Source organism: Lissotriton helveticus, chromosome 1_1 (assembly GCF_964261635.1).
Source record: "Lissotriton helveticus chromosome 1_1, aLisHel1.1, whole genome shotgun sequence".
Classification (NCBI taxonomy): domain Eukaryota; kingdom Metazoa; phylum Chordata; class Amphibia; order Caudata; family Salamandridae; genus Lissotriton; species Lissotriton helveticus.
Window position 1 is genome coordinate 310,338,543 of NC_136057.1, and position 26,454 is coordinate 310,364,996.

The 26,454-nt window shown below is 50.9% G+C and overlaps 1 protein-coding gene across 9 annotated transcripts in view; it reads right to left on the reverse strand.

Moving 5' to 3' along the window:
- Window positions 1-26,454, reverse strand: part of CNOT4 (CCR4-NOT transcription complex subunit 4) — a 681,024-nt gene that overhangs the window by 332,210 nt on the left and 322,360 nt on the right. For all 9 annotated transcript variants that reach the window (XM_078671728.1, XM_078671694.1, XM_078671703.1 and 6 more), the window contains one exon: window positions 189-246. In XM_078671728.1, coding sequence (XP_078527854.1) covers window positions 189-246 — 58 coding nt within the window. The remainder of the gene's footprint in view (window positions 1-188; window positions 247-26,454) is intronic.

Below are 26,454 nucleotides of genomic sequence, written 5' to 3' on the forward strand. Positions count from 1 at the left end.
GAACACCACGGGCATAAATTTCAGTCCTTCTACAAGACCGCTTTAATGATAGGGTAGATAACCATGACTTTAGCTTAGATGTCCATCTTCTTTCTAGATCATATAGTCACTATTGTCAGTCTTGCCAGCACTCAGCTACTAGGTGTGAACAGATCAAGTACCAAATGCAAAAATAATGGCTTGCTTACCTGTTGTAGACTTTCACCATTTCCTATACTGAGGGACTCTGTTGATTTGTCGACGGGACTGTAAAATAAAATATTAAAAGAATAAACCTAAAAAGCAACAAATGAAGCAAGCAAGAAATCTAACCAAGGCAAAGAGGGCAAATTAGATTAACAAAACAAACGATTGAAGGATACCCTGAGTACCCGTTAACTGTAACTTAACATCTCAGATTTACAATCATATTATTGGCAACAATTATCCTGTGATACACTGTCGGAAGCTGGCTCTAAATAGTATACCACAGTAACGTATACTGTGAACAGAGTACAGTGGCTCCCCAGAGGCTTACAGAGGCTAAAGAAGATAATACTAATGCTCTCTTATCTGGTTGTGTGGACGAGCAGTTAGGCTTATCAGAGGGCAGTGCTAAGCATTTGATGTACACACAGAGGCAAGAAATGATTACATACTGTCAATGACTAAATCAGAGACCAATAGTTAGTAAAAATGTTACTTTTAGTATATTTATTTTGTAGAACCAAAAGGTACTATGTTGCAGTAAAATGTGTTTTGCAATATTACTTTTTTCAATGTAAGAAGTGGACACACTGCATTTTTGATTAATACAAGGTTATCCTATATAAGGAAACACATCAGCAATATGTGGGTAAGTAAACGATTTATGATATTGACCTTTTGGCTGAAGAATCAGTACCAGGCAAGGTTCAGTTAAGTGACTTCACTGCACCACCAGTGGCACTGGGCTGCTGGGTGTAGAGGTCAAACTTGAGATCTGGTGCCAGTGTTGTCCAATGGAGAAAGAGGGCAATCGAAGTGGTACTTGAACGGTTTTGGTAAAGCAGTCTCCGGGGGATAAAGTAAGCACGGGGGCCCTAAAGGCAGCACCAAATTTACACCCTCAGCGGCACAGGAGCAACCGGTTGCAGAGGGTCAACACAGAGCCGGGCGCCGGATGCAAACAAATGGTGAATCGAAAACTCAGAAAAGGCCTGCAGGCTCAGGCCAGGAGGCTGGAACAAAGAAACCTAAAGCTGCACACGTAAGATGGGGTGTGCTGGAGTGATGGGCCACTGTTTGTAGACCTTCCCAAGCCCACAGGCGCCAGGTGCCGGGGTATCCTTTTGCGTCGGAAGTCAGCTTAACGGTGCAGGTCGCGGTTGTCATGCAGAGGCTGCAGGCATCGACGTGGAGTAAGACGGGGATAAACCCACAGTGAGTTCTTGCTCTAAATCGTTGGGGAACATTTGCTGGAGTGGTGGGCCACTGAATTCGGGCGGTGAGCGTCTGGTGAAGATGTAGTCCGTTTTGCTGTTGCACAAGCAGAGCACTTTGTCTTAAAGATTGGTTTTCTTCTGGACAGCTCCGCAATCTGCGGGAGATTATGAGTCTTTTTAAAAGGTGGGCTGTCCTCCCAGGGTTCTGGAGTTCGTTGGGCTCCGGGACGAGTCACTGTTCTTCAGCAGGGTCTTTGAGGGCAGCAGACAGGCCGGTAGGGCTGCAGCCAAGTCAATTCGTGGCTTTAGTTTTAGCTGCTGCATGGCTTTCTCCTCTTCCTTGTAGGTCGCCTATCATCTAAGGATTAAGGTTCGGGGGTGCCCCTAAATACTCAATTTAGTGGCGTTACGGGGGTTAGAAAATGGTAGTCAATGGGGTCCTTAACTTTAGGGTGCCTACACCCTTTGTATGTCCACTTCCTTTAGGGAGGGGGCACAGCTCTAAGCATATGGCTAGAAATCTCAAACAATATGGAGGATTTTGAAAGGAGAGGGTTCACTTAAGCTCAAGGCACTTTAGGGGTGGCACTGGCTGAGAGGGGACACACCTCTCCTGCTTACTAATTTTCCCGCCGACCTGGCAGCAAAAAGTGGGGCTTGGTCAGGGGGCAGGCATCACCACTAGCTGGAGAGGCCCTGGTCAGAATGACAAAGGACAGGAAGCCTGACGCTCTCCGCCTTTCAATGCTGTTCCTGCTTGGTGGTAGGTGTGAAGCACCTCCACCCAGAGCACGCTTGGTTTCCAACCCATAAGAGCAAATGGCTCCCGCCTCAGGGATCAGAAACAAGTCTAGAGGTGGCAGGCTGGTGCAGACCAGTCAGGCACACACTAATAGGTTGGTAGATTATTCAGAGGGCACCTCTGAGGTGCCCTCTGAAAGCATTTATTGATGGATCCAGCACAGTCATCAGTGTGGGCTCATTAATCTGAGATGTTTGGTACCAAACAACTTGGAATTCGGTGAAGCCATCATGGAGCTGTGGAACTCGTAGTGACCAGGTCCATGCCCATGTACTCAGTATGGCTTCACTTTGCATTTATGTCTAAGAATAGACTTCGACACCATATGGGCACATCTGCTCACGAAGCAATGCGCTCACATGATGTATACTGCACCCTGCCATACTGCTGTAGGGGGTGACTTACCTATGCCTCTTGCAAGGCTGGTAGGCCTGGCACACAGGGATGTGTGCTGGGCCGACTCATTACTTTTATCTGCACCAAAACACAGGCTTCGGTGGAAGGGAGCATGTGTTTGGTGAGGGCTCTCTTAGGGTGGCACAATACATGCTGCAACCCTTAGAGACCCTCTCGTCACAATGCCCTTGGTACCACTGGCATCTTTTACAAGAGACTTAATGTGGCCTGATGTGAGACAATTGTGGAAACAAAGGTACAGTTTTGGAAAAGAACACAGGCACTGGGGACTTGGTTAGCAGGAACTTCGTGCACATTCAAAGGCAAAAAGCGGGGGGGTAACAATGCCTAATGGGGTACTTTCCTAAAAGAGCAGCAAGGAATGTGTGTTGTCCGGCTTGTGGAGACACTACATGGTGCTCAAGATGGTGTTGTAAATGTAAATGTACAGGAATTTATATAGCGCAAATCACCAAGCGGTTTCTAAGCGCTTGCTTAGGGAACCCGTCCTGGTATTCCCCTGTGAGTTAACCCCGGCAGGGTATCCGCAAGGTGAAAGCCAGGCATCCCGCCGCGAGGGGCCGTTGTGGAGATTAAGCAAGCTATTGCCCAGAGTCGCAGAGTGTGAACCCGTGAATCGAGTAGGCACCGGAGCGAGAATTGTCGAGTCCATGGACATTTTAGGACTCAAGACCCCGCCGAGCCGGGAATTGAACCCTGGTCCCGGGCTGACCTCTGCTTCCAGGTCTGCCTCCTCTAACCAGTGAGCCACACTTCTCCTCACACCTGGAATACCTTACCTTGGACATCATAGCGAAATGCTTCACAGCTAGCTGGATGGCTAAAAGTTAGAGATGGTTGAAGTGAAGACCTCATTTATGAGGTGGCCACAGACACTGGGCTATCCTGTCTAGACTATGTATCCTCAAACTTGTGAGTGATGCACCTGAGCACCTGCAGAATGGGCTCCATCAAGGTCCTCCCTGCAACAGATTGTTACTGTTCCACCACTGCAGTAAACAATGGGTGCTGGCCCTGATCAATGAAAGAAGCTCCCAACGATCTGCTCGCTGTGAACATTGTGCTGAGAAATACTCCTTTAGCAGAGACTGGAGTAGGCCCCAGACCAGCAAAGGATTAGGGATGTGCACATGGCTCCCATAAACCAATCCTCAGTCTTTTGTCTCTCAACAGAGAATCCTCTCAGAACATTTCCATTTGATCACTCTGCAGGATGTTGTAAGAAAGTGCTCCTTTTTGAATGGTTAACCCCCCACTTTTTGCCTGACACATGATGCACTGAAGGAGATCCTAGTGACCGGGGGCTGGAAGCCACCCAGGATCTTGTCCGTGTCGGGGTCAGTCTTGATTTTCTCAAGCACCTCATCAACTGCGCAGGTCGAAGAGGTGTTCCCATCTAATGGCAGGTTGGTGTGATGCTGTTGAACTTCTAGCATGAAGCTGGATACATGTAGAGGCCAGGAGAGCTCTGCCGGAGTATAATGGAGCTATTTCCTTCTCTAGCAACTGTACCAGCTCTGTTGAGAGGGTGCAATGTATACTGGCATTGAAGATGATTTTCCTCTCAGAAACTATCTCCTCCTCTTGTTTTCCTAAGTCGTCCTGAAATGTGTTGCAGTAAAACTTCATTTTGCTCCGACTGAACCCTGCTGTAGTGTGACAGGAAATGAACTGAATTGGGAATGCATCCCTCCCTTCCTGCTACATCTATGCACTTGATATCTTATCAGGGTTAGGGAGGAGTCACCTTCAGGTTGAGCAGCACAGCAGTGTGTTTGCAGGCCGTATGCACCATCAGAGAGTCTGGGGAGACGTGAGCCTTAATACATGAAGGGCTAAAGTCAGACTTTTTAACTCTTTTCTCCATTCTAGGCATAATGACTCAGGTTTTTAGCGGCTCCTTAAAGTTGTAGAGGTCAAGCTTCAGTATCAACATCAGAAACAAGCATTTGCAATGCAATCGATCTCACCTTTGGGACCTTATATGTATTTAGCTATGCAGCACATTAGCCTGGGAGCTGAACATCTACTGTTCTTTAATATATAGGGAACGTAAGCACTAAAGTACAAGTTACTACTTGAGTAACGATATATCTGTAAGAGACATTAGTTAGTGATAGATTACTTACCTTAGAATATCCCCAGGCGTCAGACTGGATACGGAAATTTTTTGCGTAGCAGTACCCTTGCGCGTCGGTAGGCGTCATCTACGACTCCGCGTCCGTCGTCGGCGCCGTGATGACGTCGTCGAGTACTTAGACGCCGCCTCCGCGTGCTGACGTCAGTTCTTAGACACAGCTTTTCCACGCCAGAAGCGCTGAGCCATGTTAAAAACCAACACTGGTGCCATTGAAACTAGGGCCCTGAAAGGGGATAACCCTAACCCTAGATATCGGTTCGCAGAACGGGGAGGATGGGTGGGTCGGTAAGGAATCTATCACTAACTAATGTCTCTTACAGATATATCGTTACACAAGTAGTAACTTGTGCATTTGAAAGAGACACGTTAGTGATAGATTCCTTACCTTAGAATAGATACCCCAGCAATACCAACCCCGGTGGTGGGTCTGCGAACCAATAATCACACCAGAAAGTCCTGGAGGACAGAACGGCCAAAGAAGCCATCCCTCCGGACTTGGCTGTCGAGGCAGTAGTGTCTTGCAAACGTGTGCAGAGAGGCCCACGTAGCTGCCTGACAGATGTCTTGTAAGGGCACTCCCCGGCCCAGGGCAGTTGTAGTCGCCGTAGCTCGGGTGGAATGAGCCCGCAATCCAACAGGGGGCTCCTTTTTAGCCAAGGAGTAACATGCCTGGATACACAAGATGATCCACCGGGAGATGGTCCTCTTGTGCACCACCCGTCCCTTCTTAGCACCCACATAACCAACAAAGAGTTAGTCATCCACCCGGAACTGGCGTGTGCGATCCAAATAGAATGAGAGCGCACGTTTTGGGTCCAGACGGTGGAGCCGCTCTTCTCTTAAGAGGGATGCGGTGGCGGGAAGAAGGTTGGCAAGGTGATACTTAGTACGCAACACAACCTTGTCCGGTAGGACAGAAAGGAAAGGAGGAGTACAAGAAAGGGCCTGGAGCTCACTCACTCTCCTGGCAGAGGTGATGGCAACCAGGAAAGCAGTCTTCAAAGTAAGAAGGCGGAGGGGACAGTTGTGAAGTGGCTTAAAAGGGAGCGCACATCAGAAACGCAAGAACAAGGTTCAAGTCCCACTGAGGCATCACAAACGGAACAGGAGGGAACGTGTGTGTGATGCCTTTAAGAAAACGATTTACAATAGGGGACTTGAACAAAGAAGGTTGATCAGACAGCCTTAGAAAGGCTGAAAGGGCAGAAAGGTAGCCCTTGATAGTGCCCAGAGCAGAGCCGTGCTGGGCAAGAGAAAGAAGGAAGAGAAGAACCTCAGAGAGAGGGGCAGCAAGAGGATCCACAGCCTTTGCTGTGCACCATGCCACAAATCTGTTCCACCTTCGTGGAGGGACGCCTGGCTGCCAGAATGACGTTACAGACTTCAGGAGGCAAGTCAAATGGCCTCAACTGTCGCCACTCAATCTCAGAGCATGGAGGTGGAGACTGGACAGGTTCGGGTGGAGGACCGTCCCCTGCTGCTGCGACAGAAAATCCTCCTGAAGAGGCAGACGAACCGGGGGATCGACTGACATACTGAGTAGCTCTGGATACCAGTACCTTCGTGCCCAGTCCGGAGCCACAAGGATGACTTAGGCCCGGTCGCGCTTGATCTTCTTCAGCACTCTGGGCAGAAGTGGTATAGGCGGAAAGGCGTACAATAGACCACAACTCCACTCGCGACGAAAAGCGTCTCCGAGCGAGTGCCGCCTTGGAAATTCCAACGCGCAGAATTGATGACATTGCGCGTTATCTTTGGTGGCGAATAGATCTAACCAAGGCTCTCCCCATCGCTGAAAGAGGCCTTGCGCCACGTCCGAGTTCAGACGCCATTCGTGATCCATCATGCACAGACGGCTGAGCTCATCCGCCCTGGCGTTCAGAGAACCTGCCAGGTGTTGAGCCACCAGGGTCACGCCCTGGCGTTCCAGCCACTGCCAGAGGCGCAGAGCCTCCTGGCAAAGGGTCCACGACCCCACCCCGCCCTGTTTGTTGCAGTACCACATGGCGGTGGTGTTGTCCGTGAACACCTGCACTACACTCCCCCGGACAGAGGGGAGGAATGCTTTCAGTGCTAGACAAATCGCCCGCAACTCCAAAAGGTTGATGTGGAGCCGGGCCTCCGCCGGAGACCAGATGCCTCTGATCTCCGCCTCTCCCATGTGGCCTCCCCAGCCCTGGAGGGACGCATCCGTCACAACTACGTGCTCCGGTTGGGGAAGGAAGAGGGATCTGCCGCTGACCCAATCGCGGTCCGTGAGCTACCACTGCAGCTGTCTCGCAGTGCCCTCCGAGATCAGGACGTGGTCGGACAGGTTGCTCTGATGCTGGGCCCACTGAAACTTCAGGTCCCACTGCAGAGCCCGCATCCGCCACCTGGCGTGATGCACCAGTAGGATGCAGGAGGCCATCAGCCCCAGAAGCCGCAGCGTCAACCTGACCGAGACCCGGGTTAAAGGCTGAAATAGTGGAATCCGAGCCTGAATATCCCGGACCCGCTGTTCGGGAGGATAAACCCGAAACCACGCTGAGTCCAGAACCACTCCGATGAAGAGGAGCTTCTGAGTGGAGCACAGGTGTGACTTCGGCACATTGAGGGAGAACCCCAGCTGGTGCAGGAGGTCTGCTGTCGTCTGGAGGTGGCTGACGACTGTTTGGGGCGAGCCCGCCTTCAACAACCAGTCGTCGAGGTAGGGGGAAGACTGAAACCCCTAACCTGCGCAGATGAGCTGCGACCACCACTATCACCTTTGTGAACACCCGTGGGGCGCTGGTAAGGCCGAAGGGGAGCACGGTATACTGAAAGTGCTCGTGGCCAACCGTGAACCGCAGGTAGCGCCGGTGGGCCGGCAGGACGGGGATGTGGAAACAAGCGTCCTGCAAGTCCAATGCTACCATCCAGTCTCCTGGGTCCAGGGCAGCTAAGACCTGAGCCAGTGTCAGCATTTAGAACTTCTCCTTCCAGAGGAAGCCGTGGACGTTCCTTGGGTCCAAGATAGGGCGTAGGCCCCCTTTGCCCTTCTCGGGTACCAGAAAGTAGTGGGAGTAACAACCACACCCTACTTCTGGCCCAGGAACGCGCTCGATAGCACCCTTGGCCAAGAGGGCCGTAACTTCCTCCTGCAGAAGCCGCAAATGATCCCCCGATACTCGGTGGTACTGCGGTGGCATGGCTGAGGGGTCGCCTCGAAGGGGAGGGAGTAGCCCCTTCGGACGATTTGCAGCACCCACCTGTCCGACGTGACAGTGCGCCAGTGGAGGAGGTGATGGCGAACCCTGCCCCCCCACTGGCGTCACATGGGCCTGAAAGCACGGACTAGGAGGGTTGTGAGGTGGATGCTACGGGGGAAGGTGTGGACTGACCTCGCCGTTGTCCCCGACCGCCTCCACGGCGGTTTCCACGGCCGCCACCGCGATGGGTATTACCCTGCGGACCGTGGCTGGCAGCACGTGTGGGTACACCCCTTCCGTGGCCACGAAAGGAGTGAAAGGCCTGGAGTCCTTAAAGCGCTCAAGCGCATGGTCTGCCTTGTCGCCAAAAAGGCCATCAAACGGCATGTCCATCAGTGTGTTTTGGACATCGGCCGAAAAGTTGGCGGACCTCAACCAGGCGTGACATCTGACTGTCGTTGCCATCGCCTCTACCTAGTGAGTCGGTGGTATCCAGCCCACACCGGATAGATATCTGGCTGCATCCCGGCCCTCCACAAGGGCTTGGCAGAGTTTGGCCCGTACCTCCAACGGACACTCTGGCAGCACTTCCGCAACCGTATCCCACAGAGAGTGGGTGTAGCGGCCCAAGAGGCATGCGGTGTTGGAAGACCGCAGTCCCAGACTAAGGGAGGAGAAGATCTTTTTGCCGTACTGCTCATACCTCTTGGATTCCCGGAGCCGACGGGAATGCGTTCTGGGAATTGGAGGCCTGGATGACCAGGGTCTCGGGGGTGGGGTGGGTGGACAGGAAACATGGGTCACCCGGAGCCGGGAGGTGGCGTCTGGCCACGTTCCTATCTACGTGCCCAAAAGAACGTCGGTCAAGGCCTCGTTAAACGGCAGCAGAGGCTCAGCTGAGCATGACTGCGGCTTAAGGACCTCAGTGAGGAGGTTAGTCCTCACGGACGCTACGGGGAGCTCAAGGCCCAAGGCCTTGGCTGCCCTCATCAACACCACACTATAGGTTGCCCCCTCCTCCGTAGCCACGGTAGGAGGTGAGACAAAGCCAGTGTCGGGCGAAGTGTCCAGATCACTGGCATCTCCAAGTTCACCTGTCCAGTCCTCCTGGGACTGACATTCACGTGTCAGAGGGTCTTCAGACCACTCCCAATACTCCTCATCACCCATCTCCTGATACTCAGGGTCAGAAAATGATGGGGCCGGTTCATGGAAAGTAAACTCTCCGAACGGCTTCTGAAGCGGCGCCCAGCGGCGCCGGGTCGAGGGAGGCATCGGGGACGGCGCCGCCCGAGGGCGTCGCCGGGGGTGACACCTGGGGGGTCGGCGCCGGGGAGGTCGTCAAGTCCTCCGGCGGCGACCCGGATCCGGAACCGGATCCAGTGGGGCCCTGCGGCGCCGGGCCCGAAGGCGGCGGCGGAGCCGAAGCACCTGATGGCGTCGGGACCGAAACCCCCGACCCGCTAGGCCCCCAGACGGGTCCGCTGGACCCGGAGGCGCCGCGGAGCCAGTCGGAGGAGAGAGGGACCTCATGGCCATGAGGAACCGCTCGATCTCCTCCGGCGTCGCGTTAGGCCCAGGGACCGGAGGGTATGAGGCCGGACGCGGCGCCTGCGACTCAGACGGAGCCGCGTGGGCAGTGTCACCAGAACCACCGGGCGCATCGTGCGAGCGTCAGGAGGAGTCGGAGGAGCGATGACGTCTCTTCGACTTCTTGTGCTTACCCGACGACTTCGACCCAGAAGGAGTGATGTCGACTCCCGGAGCTCCGATGGCTCCTCTCCCTCTCCCTCGTTGCAGACCAGGACCGTTCTCGGCACGGGGCCGACTGCCGGAGTTCGAGCCGTTTACGGGACGGCTCCCGCCTAGCTTTCGAAGTCAGGGCCCGACAGTCGGAGCAGGTCTTGTTGTCGTGATAGACGCCGAGGCAGTGGAGACACCGACGGTGAGGGTCGGTGACCAACATCAGTCGGTCGCACTCCTCACAGGGCTTGAAACCTGGCATCCCTACCGGCACCGTTCGGAGTCGAAGTCTTCGAAAAAGGAAGATCAAAAGATCAAAAAAGGTTAGTCAAAAAGTAACTACGGTACCACTTTTTCCGGATCTGCGCTGCTGGCGCGGAAAAAATAAGAACTGACGTCAGCATGCGGAGGCGGCGTCTAAGTACTCCGACGACGTCATCACGGCGCCCACGACGGACGCGGAGCCGCAGACGACGCCTACCGACGCGCATGGGTACTGCTACGCAAAAAAGTTCCGGATCCAGTCTGACGCCTGGTGTGAGAAGTTGGCCTGATATATGATGCTCACTAGTTCTAGTGATCACCTTGTATCAGTCCAAACAACCCTTATGGTGATTGGTTGTAAGTCAACCGTATAGACCAGCTATCCTAATGGTAGCATGGACAAAGCAGTCTTAGGCTAAATTTTTTTGGCATGTGAAGCCAGCTGTTTTACCACAATATAACCCCTTGAATACCAGATGAAAGGACACCACACAGGTTGTTATGAAAATAAACAATATATTTATTAATAACAAACACCTCTGAACTCTTTATGAGATCAGAGGGCTAAGCACATGACAATCTCATAGGAAACATACGATAAGTTGCACAAAATTACAATGGTGCCCTAGGGGCACGGCAAACCATATACTAAGTAAATGGTATAAGGAACTCGATAGAAGGAATGGAGCTGTCCAGAGGCTGTAGGATCGTTGGGACCACGCTACCCTATCTTTAGGTAAGTAATAGGAGGCCCATGGAACGCATGTGCAGAGTGTGAACTCACACGCGAGATGCGTAACAACGTCTATGGACAGTACAGTTCAAGAAAAAGGTGAGTACGGACAATCCTGACTAGTTAGGACTAAAACGACTGTGGAACTGGACACTAGGTGAGTCAATCTACCCTTGAGCATCGAAATGCTCTTGTTACCTCACCCACGGGCTGCGGGTGCATAGGTGCAAAGTCGTGTCGGGTTCCGGCGTTGAAGTCTATGGAGCCTGGAGGAAAAGATGCTGCAGGCGACCAGGAGGAAGATGTTCGGTGTGATCCAAGGGTGGATTAGAGATGCTGAAGACCTGAAAGCAGAGGGGACAATGTTCACAGTCACTAGCCAGTGACTGGAGTGGAACCAGGAAGGAACTAGAGGCTGTCGTCGCGATCAGGTGAAAAGTGGACGCTTGTCTCGGCAGCCACGTGGACCAGGAGGTGTCTTCGACGACCAGGATGGAGGCACGAGCTGTCCTACGCAGGCTCTCGCTGTCGGCGGTGTCGGATCCAGATCTGGAGTCAACAGGCCTTGGCAAAGGCAACCCACGCGGTGAGTGGAAACGGCGTCTGGAGTGGACCAGGAGGGTCCAGGGTGCTCCTCTTTTGGAAGGGAGCAAGGGCCAGTCTGGAGCAACCAGACCAGCAGTGTAGTTTTCAAAGTTCGTCGTCTAGGAGGCCACTAGCCAGCCAGCAAGTGACCAGACAACGCATCGAGCAGCAAACAAGCAGAAGGGCCCCACGCAGATCTCGTGGAAGCTGGAGGGCTGATCTTCGGTGCAGGAGCTGCTGGGCTGGGGCTTCTCAATCCCCAAAGCACTTGGTCGAGTTTACCTCGGGAGTCGTGCTGGAAGCGAAGTGCAGTTTCTTTCAAGATGGCCGGTCCCACGTGTCTCGTCGGACCCACGGGTCTCCGCTTTGCTGCAGATGTGAGTTGAGGTCGGAGAGGTCTGGGAATCCGGGTCTCGTCGGGCTCTGAAGTCTGGATCCTCGAGGGAAGACGACAAAGTGAAGCCGCTGGACGCTTGATGGTGCCTGCAGTTGCAGGGTGGACACTCCTTGCCCACAAGGGAGATTTCTTCAGTCTTCTGTGGAGCAGAACGTCGAAGTCCAGAGTTTCTTCTTGTAGAGTAGTTCAGGATTAATCTAATTTGGAATGGGACCAGCTCCTACCTTTATTCTCCTAAAGGGGGCTGCACTACTGACTAGGTCCCTCCCCTGGGTGGGACCAGGAAGGGGCGTGGCTACACCCTCTATCCTTTGTCCGGTTTCGCGCCAGAGCTGGGGCAGGGATGCCCCAGCAACTGGTTTGAACCGGTGTATGCACAGGACACCTTGTGTGCCCCAGGCAGGTCTCATTCCTTTCAGGCCTCCCTACCTCAATACACAAAATCCTGTCTGTGGTGGTGCTAGCACCTCCCAAGGCAGGAAACCCTTTGTCCAGGCCTCCCTTGCTGGAAGGACTCCCAGCAGCAGGAGGCCAGACTTGTGTCTGTGGTGGCAGCATCCATTTTGTGGAGCTGAGGCTGTGTCTGACTTTAACCGGGGTTCACAGTTCCATACATGTCGTGTCCCTCTAGAAGGGTGGAATGCTACCCCCGTCGCCAGAATTGGCGAGGGGGTAGTTTTCCCATTCGTAGGACACCTTACTCGACATGTTTTGATAATGCTATACCAAAGTTAGCATTCAACCGCGAGGATTATAATGCACTTAAGAGTATATGGTATAGCGTTATCATGGAACAGCTATTAGGACTTGGTTCCGCAAGCTGCAGACGGGCTCAGCTCATGCCAGAGCACCATCTCACATAATTCAAAGCACTCTGCCTTCAGGATTGATAAGGCCTGCCATAGGAGTGACTGACAGGAATATATGTGTCCATTTTAGGGTTAGATATAGGTGTACTATATCTATAGCAAAGGGTGATTACACCACCTTGCCCCAGCTGTCTTGCAGCCAGTTGTGTCAGTTTTAGATGGCCAGCCAGGGGTGGCATAATACATGCTTCAGCCCCTGGTAGGCCCTGGGTACACCTATGCCCTGGGTACCTAAGGTACACTGTACAGGGACTGATAAGGTGGCCCAGTACCAATTGGTAAATGCACCTAAAGTACATGGATGTCAATTTAGAGAGAACAGCTAGGCTGTGGGTCTGATAAGCAGGCCCACAGCCAGGGAAAGTCGTAAACCAGTGAAGCAAAAAGCAAAAATCTGGGGTGACCAGAGGATTGCAGACCCCACTCTCCTACACCTGGGGATATTCTAAGGTAAGGAATCTATCACTAACGTGTCTCTTTCAGATGCAGTAAAGCACTTCCGGTCTGCGTGTCCTTCCCTCCACTCAACCGGAACACCATGGTGGAACAGGGAAGACTCAGACCTGGTGCGCGTGTAGGATGCAGTGAGTGATTTTAAAACCAATGTGGCGAGTTTAAGAAGGCAAATTAAAACAATTAGAGTCGCATTTCATACAGGGTTACAGTTAGGTTGAAACAGTGCAGATTCAAACATTGGGCCTCAGCACTCTGCACCCGGTCAACCTAGTGCCGCTGAGGGTGCTTTGAGAGGGCATCCTTGACCCTGGGAGACCCCCGAGTCTAACCCCAGAAAACCAACTCCCACAAAAAAAGTACTTACCTGTTAACCGATAACTCTATTTCCTCCCATCGGATAACATTGACTGTTTCCTATGAAAAGGTTTTTAAGTGTGGAGTTGGAAAATCTATAAAAGTCTATATAACTGTACAAATAACCAAAAGAATTTACTTGCCTGTTTACAGGAAATGTCCCAGTGCAGTATCCAGGTATTCTACACTGCGTAAGAAAAGTAATCTGCAACGTAATTTACATGACCTGCTATGAAAAGTCATTACAAAGTATATGTACAATATTTCAAGGTATTGCATTTACAGTAATTTTACTGTAACCAACCCAAAGCATATATTGTTACTGCAAAGTATAAATCACTTAACTGTGCCAGGTTTGCTTTGTTCTAAGAAATACATTTAACTAAAGAATATTTTACACAAAGCAAATTCGTTTGAGTGTGAGCATTCAGTTGCTGATTTGAGTGTGTACAACAAATGCTTAACACTACCCTCTGATAAAGCCTTACTGCTCACCCACACTACCACAAAAAGAGTAAGGTGCAATCTTCTGATACCTCGGCCTACCTTTGGGGTTCCACTGCACTCTATGCATACTATACCTCATTTTGGTATATTATATACAGAGCCAGCTTCCTACACCTGGCGTTTAAAGATAATTCCGGTGCCGGGGTTCTTCAGGAATATGTCCTGAATGTTCATTAATTTCCAAAGAAGTCGAGTGTCAAGGCACAACGCCCCGGACCCCACGCTACTCTGTTTATTGCAGTACAACATGCTGGTCATGTTGTCTTAGAGATCCAGTACCTATTCGCCCTTGATAGTTAGGAAGAAAGCCTTCAGTACTAAGCAAATCACTCGTATTTCCAAAAAGTTGGTGTGGAGTGAGCCTCCACTGGAAACTAGTGTGCTCTAATCTCTGCCTCTCCTAAGTGGCCTTCCTAATCCAGCAATAATACAGCCATCACCACAGTTAACTTTGGGTAGCCAAGGAGATGGGTCAGCTGCTGGTCCAATTGCGGTCAAGCAGCCACCACTGCAGGTGGTTCACATTCTCCTTTGAAACTTGGAAGTACTCTGCTATGGCCCTATGGTGCTGAAGCCCACTGATACTTGAAATCCCACTGCAGAGCCTGCATTGGCCACCTGGCATGGGTCATTAGCAGGATGCAGGAGATCAAGGTGCTCAAAAACCTCTGAACCGTTCTCATCAAGATCCAGGTCAAGGGTTGAAACATTGGGCTCATAACCCAAATGTCCTGGTGGAGGTGGCTTACAACTGCTTGAGGAGAGCCCAACTTCAGCAGCCAATCCTCGAGGTACAGGAAGGTTGAAATTCGCAACCTCTGCAGATGGGCTGCAATCACCAAAATGACTTTAGTGAACAACTGTGGTGGAATTGTAAGGCAACGGGGAGCACCGTGAACTGAAAGTACTTGTTGACTACCTGAAACCACTGGTAGCATTTGTGGTACTGCAGGACAGGGATATGGAAATAGGCATCCTGTAAAACCATCTCCATCATCCAGTCTCCTGGAACTACATCAGAGAGCACTTGGGCCACAGTGAGTATCATGAACTTTTTCTTGCGAAGGAAGAAGTACAGAAGGCGTAGCTAAAGGATGGGTTGAAGGTCTCTATCCTTTTAAGAAAGAACAGCAATAACGCATCCTGATCTCTGTTGCCTACATCTTTTCTATGCCTCCCTTGCTTTTACATAAGGACAGTCTAAGGTGGTTTCGCTGCAGATATGCGAGTAGTTGAGGCGGAGTGGTTTAGGTTGGTTAAGACATTCCAATGGGGGCGTGGACTCTGCTGGCTGGATCACAGGCCTCTTCCCCGAAAAGACTGGGAGGTCTGTTGCTGTTGAGGCACATATTAATGCTGCCTCTGCGGATATCCCCTGCCAAATCCTCAAAAGGGGCTGAGTTGTAGCAGGGTCTGCTGTACAGGTGGAGAAAGGCCCACAGAGCAAGTGGTGGCTTTGCTCTCTTTAAATCTTTCCAGGGCAGAGTCTGCTTTTGCTCTAAACTGCCGGGAGCCTTAGAAGGGCATGTCCACAAGGAACTGTTGGACGTCTGATGAAGCACAAGTTACTTACCTTCGGTAACGATATATCTGTGAGAAACAGAAGTTAGTATTAGATTCCTTACCTTAGAACATCCCCAGGCGTCAGACTGGATCCGGAAAATTTTGCATAGCAGTACCCCTGCGTATCGGTAGGCGTCGAGTCGAGGTGAAGAGGAGCTTCTGAGAGAGACACAGGTGCTACTTCGGCACATTGATGGAGAACTCCAGCTGGTGCAGGAGGTCAGCCGTAGTCTGGAGGTGGCTGACGACTGTCTGGGGCGAGCCCGCCTTCAACAACCAGTCGTCGAGGTAGGGGCAGACTGAAACCCCTAACCTGCGCAGTTGAGCTGCGCCCACCGCCATCACCTTTGTGAACACCCGTGAGGCGCTGGTAAGGCCGAAGGGGAGCACGGTAAACTGAAAGTGCTCGTGGCCTACCGTGAACCACAGGTAACGCCAGTGGGCCGGCAGGATGGGATGTGGAAATAGGCGTCCTGCAAGTCCAACGCTACCATCCAGTCTCCTGGGTCTAGGGCAGCTAAGACCTGAGCCAGTGTCAGCATTTTGAACTTCTCCTTCCAGAGGAAGCCGTTGACGTTCCGGAGGTCCAAGATAGGGCGTAGGCCCCCTTTGCTCTTCTTGGGAACCGGAAAGTAGTGGGAGTAACAACCACACCCTACTTCTGGCACAGGAACGCGCTCGATGGCCCCTTAGCCAAGAGGGCCGTAACTTCCTCTTGCAGAAGTTGCAAGTGATCACCCGACACGCGGTGGTACTGCGGTGGCATGGCTGGAGGGGTCGCCTCAAAGGGGAGGGAGTAGCCCCTTCGGACGATTTGCAGCACCCACCGGTCTGATGTGATGGAGCGCCAGTGGAGGAGGTGATGGCGAACCCTGCCGCCCACTGGCGTCAAATGTGCCTGAAAGCTCGGACTAGGAAGGCTTTGAGGCGGATGCTGCAGGGGTGGATGTGGACTGACCGCGTCATTGCCCCTGTTACTGCCGCGACAGTAACCACGTCCGCCACCGCGCTGAATGTTAGTCTGTGGCCCATGGCTGGCAGGACGTGTGGGAGCACCCCTTCAGTGGCCACGAAAGGAGCCTGCAGCTCCGGCGAAGCCGCGTGGGTGGTGTAACCCGAAGCCACGTGGGTGGTGTCACCCGAACCCCTGGCAGCGTCGCACGAGCGTCGGGGGGAGTCAGAAGAGTGATGACGCCTCTTCGATTTCTTGTGCCTCTTACGAGTGGTGTCGACTCGCTGAGCTGTGATGACTACGGCTCCGCGACCTTTCCCTCGACCTCCTTCCGGACCGAGGCGCTTGCGACGTCAAGGCCCGGCAGTGGGGGCACGACTGGTCATCGTGGTCGGGCCCCAGGCAATGTAGGCACCGGCGTTGGGGGTCGGTAACTGACATCAGTCGGTTGCAGTCGGCACACGGCTTGAACCCGGGCATCCCTACCGGCACCGATGGAGTCGTAGACTCGAAACGGATTCAAAAAGGATCAAAAAAGCTTAGTCAAAAAGTGACTAAAGGGTACCACTTTCTCCGGACCTGCGCTTGCTGGTGCGGAAAAAAGAAGAACAGACGTCAGCGCATGAGGGCGGCGTCTAAGTACTCCGACGACATCATCCCGACTCCAACGACGCCGGACGCGGAGCCGCAGACGACACCTACCGACGCGCACGGGTACTGCTACGCAAAATTTTACGGATACAGTCGGACGCCTGGGGATATTCTAAGGTAAGGAATCTAATACTAACCTGTTTCTTTCAGATAAGCCCATTCAGTGATTCCAGGCATGGCGCCAGAGAACCATGCTGGTCCCAATAATCCTAACCAGGCAGCAGGAAGTCCAAGCCAGAATGGATGGATTATTCTGCTGTGTCCTGGCTATCTGTGATAAGAAGTTGCAGGGCTGGCCGTCATCTGGGACAGCTGGCAAGATGCCCACCACCCTGCCACTTAACACTTGCAAGTATCTCCCCATGAGACAGGAATTTTTTTACAGAATTGAGGGCATGGTTGGTAGAAGAGAAAACAAGTTTCCATTCTCTTAGATTTCCTGTCAGGTGTGATGGGAAAAGCATGGAGGCTAGGCTCTCCAGGATGGAGTATATGCCACCTTGTCGATTGTCAGGTTACCGTGGGGGTGAATTAAATATCCTGACTTTTCCCATGTATCTAGTAGCACATCCGTTAATGCCTCACTGAAGGACAACAAGGGTCCTGTTGGTTTCCAAGGGATCTCAGAGAGGGAATTTGTCTGTACCTCTGTTGGGGGGAAAGTGACTATGTGGGTGGGATCTATGCCGTTGCAATTTGGAATCAAGCCAAGCACCTTCGGGTCGCTCTGTGGGCGTAGAGTGCATCAAATCCCAGGCGTCTTCTGGGGATTGGAAGATGGGGGTCAAGTCCCTGTAAGAAAGTGGACCAAAGTAAGGTATAGTGTGCACAGAGTCCACAGATCCCAGAGGTTTGGCAGAAGCTAAAGTTAGATATAACCTTACTCTCTAAAGTGGTAGCGTAGCGATCAGTAAGGCAGTATCAGAGGACAGTGTAAAGCATTTGTTGTACACACGCAGTGTGAGAAAGTGCCATCTTTCTTGCACAGGTATGCCCCCACTTTTTGCTGAATTGCTGATGTGCTTAGACTGAGTGTGCCCTGGGCTCCAGCCAACCAGGTGCCCAGGGCCTATGTTCCTTCCCTTAAACTGTGTTGAAACCAAAACCCAATTGGCATCTCTGGCCACCTCTCAGCCCCTAGTAAATGGGACCCAGGTACCCCGGGCATAGTGACCAGAGAAGACCCCTAAGGGCTGCAGCACTCATTGTGCCACCCTTAGGAGCCTTGCACCCTGCACCCTGACACTCACACACCACCTTTGTAGGTTGAGTGTCTAAGTACAGAACTAAACAAAGTCGACATGGCACACATCCCTGTGTGCCATGCCCACAAAACCCACTGCCCTGGCATACATTAGCCACCCCCTAGCTGGGTGCCCTATGCCAGTGGTGTGGGCACAGGTGCATAAGCCCGGTGCCCCTACAGTACCCAGGACCATTCCCGGGCACTGTAAGTGCAGTGGTGCCATTACGAGTATATGATGCTGGGAGGTTGTCACTACAGAGCACCATAATGGCTACAATGAAGACTGAGAAGTTTGATATCAAACTTCTCAGCACATTAAACCCACACTGATGCCAGTGTGGTATTTAATGTAAAATGCACTACAGAGGGCATCTTAGAGATGCCCCCTGAAACCTAACCTACAATTCACGTCTTGTCTGAAGGGCTGCCTAGGCTACCACCCGGCAGACGTGTTGCTGGACCCCTGGGCGGAGAGCCCTCGCTCTCCTGGGCCTGCAACAATGCACATCCTGGGACGAGGTGCCAAGCCTCCTCCCCCAGGATGGGCAGGGGAAGCTTGAAAGACATTCCGCCTTTGTGAGCTTCTCCAGACCATTTGCTGTACTCAGCCACTGGCCCACACCAGTTCTGACTCCCACTCTGGCGGGAAGACTGCCGGGAAACCCTACATGAGGAAGAGGGGTGTGCCAGCCTGTGCCAACTCCACCTCTCAGGTGGGAGAGGCGAGGTGAAGCACGGCCCCGGCCTCCGCCCATCTGTAAGATGGGCGGAGCCCTACCCAATCACAGCTAGGCTCCTGCCCCCCTCCCACAGGAGAGGAGCAAGCTAGGGGGTGCTCCCACCCCAGGACAGGGACCCACTGGTCCCTGCCCTACCTGTAACTCCCTTAAATTTAGTATCTAGGGGCACCCTGAACCTTCCTTCCTCAGATACCGATTTGCAACAAGACGACCAAGAAAAACTAAAACCTGCTGTGCAGCTGCTAACAAAAGGACGATGCCCACTGACTTGGCCCCAGAACTCTACAGGCCTGTTGATCCTTGAACCTGCTCCTGCGAAACTCCGGGGTCTCCAGCGGACAGCAACCTCGACAACCCCAAAATCGCCTGCCTTGAACCTTCCAAAAGGCTGGGACTCCAATGAGCAGTGGTTCTGCTCCAACAGCAATACCCCTGGTGCCAGCAAGGAATTGTGAATCCAGCCCACTCTGTACCCGCCAAGCCCGGCCTGTGCCTGAGTGATCAAAAGCCACGAGGACATCCCCCCCGGCGACTGGGACCATGAAGTACAGTGCCCAAAGACCCTCCTCAACGACCCAGACGCACCTGCAGCCCCAGAACCAAGGACCCCTCCAAACGCGACCAGCTGAGGGTAAGATTTCCCAACACCCAAAGACACCTGTGCACCAGGCGCCCCACGGCCCCCTGTGCCCTCCTTTGGAGTACCTACCTCTTCTCCAAGATCCCAACTTGCCTCTCGAAGTGGTTGTCGCACCGGAAGGATCTCCATCCCCGAGCCTGCAGCCTTTGTTCACTTTTTAACTTTCCCATTGGATAACATTGAGCGCCCGATGGCTCAAAAGCACCAAGACGCCTGAGTGCCGTTGGAAGTGCAACTCCTACCCTACTCTACTTCCCCTGAGTAGGCGACCAGGAGCTCAGCTCCCACAGCCGCGTGGCCTGCCTGCTTGCAGCCACCAACCATAGACCCCTACCCTCCACTGAATTGCATTGGGACTACTCTGCACCCGGCTGCCTCTGTGCTGCTGAAGGTGTAACAACTGTACCTTTCGGACCCTGGAAGACCCCCGAGTCTATGCCCAGAACCTTAACTCCACCAGTCGAGTACTCACCTGAAAGCCGATAACTCACTTTCCTTCCACAGGCTAACATTGACTGGTTTTAACAGAAATTTCTGGAGTTATGAAACCTTTAAAATATTCATCTAAAATCAGCCAAATAACGAATTCCTAAATCCTCACCTGTGATCAGGAGAGAAGCCAGCACTGTACCTTTTAGCCCAGTACTGAACCGCAAAAGTAATCCTAACTGTACTTACCAGTAACTTGAATTTTCTTCCATAGGAAACCATTGATTGTTTTCTCTGAAATTGCTACCAAGTGTTGATTTTTGCAAACTAGAAATATTCCTTAAAAATCGTACCAAATACTAAAACGTAATTACTTACCTGTCTTAGGTAGAGAGCCCAGTGCTGAACCTAGGAGGCCAGTACTGTATTACAAAAGTAACAATAACCTACTTTACCTGTGACTAATTTCCTTCCATAGGATAACATTGCTAGTTTTTCACTGAAAAGTTTCAAAGTGTCAACTTTGAAAATACATTTATATTCTTTAAAAATCACAACTGAAACCAATACGCTTTTACTTTACTGTTTACAGCTTAGGTCCCGGGACTGAATCCAGGATCCAGTCCTGTGGTGAGAAAAGTATATTTTGATACTTGTTGGTTCTAAAATAAAACAATTATATCTTTTGATATAAATGCAATTGGCTTGGAGTTCAGTTCATGAGTGTGTGAAACCTTTGGCTGACTGAGTGTGTACAACAAATGTTTTACACTGCCCTCCGATACTGCTTTACTGCTCGACCAAGCTACCACTTTAGAGAGTAAGGTCATATCGGACTTAAGCCTCTGTTAAACCTCTGGAGACTGGGGACTCTATAAACACTGTACCTTACTTTGGTCCAGTAGTTATAGAGTCACTTTCTTATACTCAATCAGCAAATGGTCTCAAACACTCAAGAAGGAATGCATTACTTACCTGTAAGTGCAGTTATCCAGTATTGGTATCTTTCATAGATTCACATGCCTGAATCATTCCCCGTAGTCAGGATGGGAGTCCCCGGTACATAAATAAAGTAATGTCTCATTAGACATATAGAGTAATAGGCCAAGGGCCTCACTTAGTAACATATCCATGTCCTTTTGTAAAAAGGACCAAACTTTGGAGTAGAGCCAATCAGCTATCACCACCCTCTGGAACCTTCCTGGAAGGAGCTCTAGTCCCTCAGATTTTCGTTAAGCACAGTGCTAAGTAGTTGTATCACTGAGAGACCCAGGACAGCCCTTCCAGGGGAGGTGGATGGGTTTCACGTGAATCTATGAAAGATTCCAATACTAGATAACTGCAGTTATAGGTAAGTAGCGCATTCACTATCCAGTATTAGGGTATCTTTCATAGATTTACATGCCTGGATCAGAGTAGTAAGCAATAAGCACATTTCGAATGGTACAGTATATATGAATTCACCAGATAACATTTCAATGTGAAAATAGAAAGTACCAAAATGCAATCAAATAGAATGGTAAGAAACAATCGAGAAATGTGAGTATAGAAGAAAAGATGGTGGGATGACGGGAAGGGCTCACCTCTAATGAAATAGATGATGGAGCACCGTTTGTCCCACTGCAGCATCTTTCATGAGTTCCATATCCAGGCAGTAGTGCTTGGTAAATGTATGCGGCGTCTTCCATGTTGCCGCTCTGCGAATATCTGTAATGGGCACACCTGCAAAAAGTGCCATTGAGGTAGAAATTGCAGTCGTGGAATGGGCTCGAACTTTGGAATGCAGGGGTTGCCCCGCTTGCTGGTGACAAAAAGTAATAGCTGCAGAGATCCACCAAGAGACACTTTGTTTAGTGAGTGGAAGACCTTTCCTAGGTCGAATGTAAGCCACAAAGAGTTGGTTGGATTTGCGGAACGTCTTTGTCTTGTCAATGTAAAATTTTAGGCAGCGTTTAAGATCCAGAGAATGCAGGGTTCTTTCCGCCACCATTTGAGGATCTGGAAAAAAGGACCGTAATACTAAAGGCTAATTGAGATGGAAGTCTGATGGGACCTTAGACACAAATTTGGGATTCGTGCGTAGTATAACCCTGTCGAGTTTGAATTGAAGGAAAGGGTCTTGAATTGAAAAAGCATGAAGTTCACTCACTCGCCTTGCCGAGGTAAGGGCTAGAAGGAGCGTGGTTTTCCAGGAAAGATACTTAAGATCAGCTCTGTGTATCGGCTCAAAGAGGTGTTTCCTTAGATGAGCCAGAACTGTGTTGAGTTGCCAAGTAGGAGGTAAAGTCTTTACAGGAGGGAATGTCCTAAATAGGCCTTTAAGAAATTGTTTAATCAACCTATTAGACCACAGAGAAGGGCCTGCAAAGGATCTCCTGAAATGGGATATTGCTGCCAGATGGACTTTAATAGAGGCATGGGCGACACCAGAATTCGCCAGATGGAGAAAGTAAGGCAGTATTTGCTCTGGAGAAGATGAAACAGCCAGAACTGCTCTACAGTCCGGAGGCAAGTCTAGGCCATGGAATTCTCTGAAATCAGGAGCCAAGTTGATAATCTGAGAGATGCTGGATCTGGATGTGGGACTTGTTGGTAGTTCATTGTGAGAAGAGAGGGAAACGGTTTCAATGGAATCGGCGGTTCCAGGGAGAGATGGTGAAGCTCCGTGAACCAATGTTGAAGTGGCCAAGCTGGAGCTACCAGGATGAGCATACAAGGTTCCGCTTTCAATTTTCTGAGGACCCTGGGAATCAGGGGAATCGTGGAAAAGCATATGCAAAGACGTTGCACCATGCAATCGAAAATGCATTCCCTAGAGATCCCCTTTGGGTATGCCATCTTGCAAAGTGTTGGCATTTGGCATTCTGCTTGGTAGCGAATAGGTCCAGGAGAGGGGGTGCCCCACTGAGAGAATATGTGGTCGAGAGTCCGCTGAATCAATTCCCATTCGTGACACGGTACCTGTTGTCTGCTCAAAGAGTAGGCCAGAACAATGTCTGTTCCTGGGACGTACTCTGCTCGAAGAGAAATGTTGTGATGAAGCAACCAGTTCCAGATTTTTTGTGACTCGTGAGAGAGTGTCAGAGAACGAGTCCCTCCCTGCTTGTTTAGATAGTGCATTGTGGTATTGTCCGTCCACACAAGCACTAGAGAATTTTTGATTCTTGGCAGTAATGCCAGAAGAGCGAGATAGACAGCTCGCAGCTCGAGGAGATTTATGTGAAGTTTCCTTTCGGAAAGGGACCACTTTCTGCTGATCTGGAGTTCTTGGAGGAAAGCTCCCCAACCTTCCAGAGACGCATCTGTTGTGATGGTAAGTGGAGAAGCTGGAAGCAAGAAAGGCAAGCCTTGAGAAAGGCTCTGAGGGCGAATCCACCACCTTAGAGCCTTGACCATCTGAGGGGTCATCCAGATAACATCGTCGAAAGATCCTGTACATTGGACCCATTGAGCCGATAGTGCCTCTTGAAGAGGGCGCATGTGAAGGCGACAGTGTGGAACTAGTAGAATGCAGGAAGTAATCATCCTGAGCAGGGATTTGTAAGACTTTTTGGATCTTATGCGATTTGCCAAGGAAAGAAGTTTGTCTTGTCGCTCTTGTGAGGAAAACACTTTCTTCTGGGTTGTGTCGAGAGTAGCACACAGGAAAGTTATATGCTGGGAAGGCCAGAGGGCGGACATGTCCTGATTGAGAGTGAGCCCCAAGCGATTGAAAAGCTGTAGACCGGCGTCGGAAGACCTGGTCGCGCCTTCTAGAGAGGGTGCCTTGACGAGCCATGTCGTCCAGATATAGAAAGACCTGATGGTGGTGTTGTCTGAGATAAGCGGCTACCGGAGAGAGGCATTTTGTAAAAATGTGTGGCGCCGATTTGAGTCTGAAGGGTAGGACACGGAATTGGTAATATCTGCCCGCTACTGCGAATCTCAGAAACTTCTTGCGATTCCGGTGGATAGGGATGTGAAATTAGGCATCCTGAAGATCCAAAGACACCATGTAGTCATCTGCGTTGAGAAGTTGCAGTACTTCTTTGATGGCAACCATACGAAACACCTGCTTTTTTAAGAATTTGTTGAGACTTCTCAAGTCTAAGATTGGTCTACATTTCTTCTCCTTTTTGCACACCAGGAAAAAACAGGAGTAAAATCCCTTCCCCCCCATTGACCAAGAGGAACCCTTTCTATGGCTCCCTTCAGGAGCATAAGTGAAAGTTCCAGGAGTAGAGCACGTAGATTTTTGTGAAGCATAGGTCGGGGAGGGGTTTGGGGAGGAATTTGAATGAACTCTAGTGAATGTCCGAATTTAACTAGTTGCTGAACCCAACCCGGTAGTGGAGAGTCATTGTCGCCGAGCAGTGTCCTTCTGTCGACCTCCTTTGCCACGAAAGGAAGACTTGGTGTAAGATGATTGTTGCTGTTGACGCTGCTGGTATTGTGGACGATACTGCTGATTGGAAGAATAGGAAGATCGGTGTTAGTAATCACCTTTTGTAGAAGACTGTCCTCTTCCTCTTGAGCCACGAAAAGGCGGGTTCTTGAATTGAAGGGTACCCAAAGCTTTAGCCGTGTCGGTATCCTTTTTTTATACCCTGAAGAGCTTCATCAACGTGCATTCCGAAAAGAAGCTGACCATCGTAAGGCATATCCAAAATTTTTGTTTGCACTTCTGGTCAGAATGAAGATGCCTTCAGCCAACCTTGGCGCCGTAGTACACCTGCGCCAGCCAGTTGGCGAAATCCATTTGAGGTGATATCCATCGCACAATCTATTATCTCGGACTCAGAATGTTCGCCCTCCAGGCAAGATCTTTATTGCTTCTTCCTTTGAATCGTCCGGCAAGGCCCCAAGATATGGAGCGATGTCTGCCCACAACTGCCTGTTATCGCATCCTAACAGTGCCAAGGAATTAGATGCATGCACTGTTAATGCTGACATGGACGAGAAATGTTTTCCAAGATTATCAAGCTGTCTACCTTCTTTGCCTGGAGGAGCGGCAGGAATTTTTGATTTCCACTGAGCCACTTGTGTGCTCTGGTTTGGGATGTCCGGTTAGGCAAGCTGGGGCAGTATCCGGAGCTCTGTATTTTTTATCCATACGAGGCAATAATGGGGGTACTGAGGAAGGGTTATGCATTATTTTTACACCCTGATCCCATATATAATCTATAGTAGGTATAGATCTGACAGATTTTTTAAAAGGCTCCTTAAAATCATAGAGGAAGCAATCCTGTTGGTGTGAGGGCATAGGTATTTGAAAACACTGCGCAGCTCTTTCCACTATGTTGTGAAATCCCCCAAGGTTTTCAGGAGGAGAGTCAGCTTGAGCAGGCATGGGGGATGCTGTACAGGGGACATAATCATCCCACTCATAAGTAGATTGGGAATCATGAAGTTCTCCTTCCTCATGTGGATCCTCCTCCTCATCGTCCGTGGACAGCGGAGGTGGTGAAGTGACAGGCCCAGGCTGTAAATTTAAAGGTGGAGGCTGCGGTCTTGGCGGTGGAGACACAGCTGGAGGCCAAGACGTTGCAGCAGTTGGAAATCTCTGCTTATAGTCAGTAATGAGGAATTGCAGATCAGAAACCAAAGATGCAGGTAGACAAACCATGGAAGGTTGAGGCGGATGGTATTCTTCAGGATAAACTGCCTGAACCTCTGGTTCTTGGTCCTCATAGTGCGAACTGTCCTGATACTTTACGTTAAGCTCAGATGGGCTTGTCGCCGTCCTAAACATACTGCCATCATCAGAATCTTCTTCCTCCAAAAGGTGAGCTGGAGGCAATGGTTGGACATGGGGAAGTCAGGGCCGGCGTCAACATACATTTTGTGATCTTGAGGTAGACGTACGTACTTTGTATATTGGAGTCCGTTGTCGTTGACGAGCCCGTCGTCTGTGTGGTCGTAGACAGTGAAGCACCGACGGGCACCATGGTATATAACATCGACGGAGTTCCCATCGACGGAGCTGTCGTTGACTGTGTCGTCGATGGCATTTTTGTCGACAGAGACTTCGTCGACGATGGAGTAGATGTTGACGGGATAGTCTTCGTCGACGGTGTCACCGTCGACACGGTTGTCGGCGATCGTAGTGTCGACGGTTGTTTGGACGTTGACGATTTCTGTATCTTTATCGTCGATGAGACAGACTTACCAGCCGTCGGCGATGAAGTCGTTGTCGCCGACGTAGACAATGATGAAGACGCGACAGAAGTTAAAACAGTCGTCGTCGACGAGGTCACACACAAGGATGTAGACTGAGATTTCCTAGTCGTCGACTGCCTCGTTCACTGGGTGGAAGAAGACTTTTTAAGGTGTGAAGAACCTCCTGAGGCGAAACCTTTGCTGGCAGAGCCTTGGGATGTACCTCTGAAGACTTTGAGGTGGCTCTGACGAAGG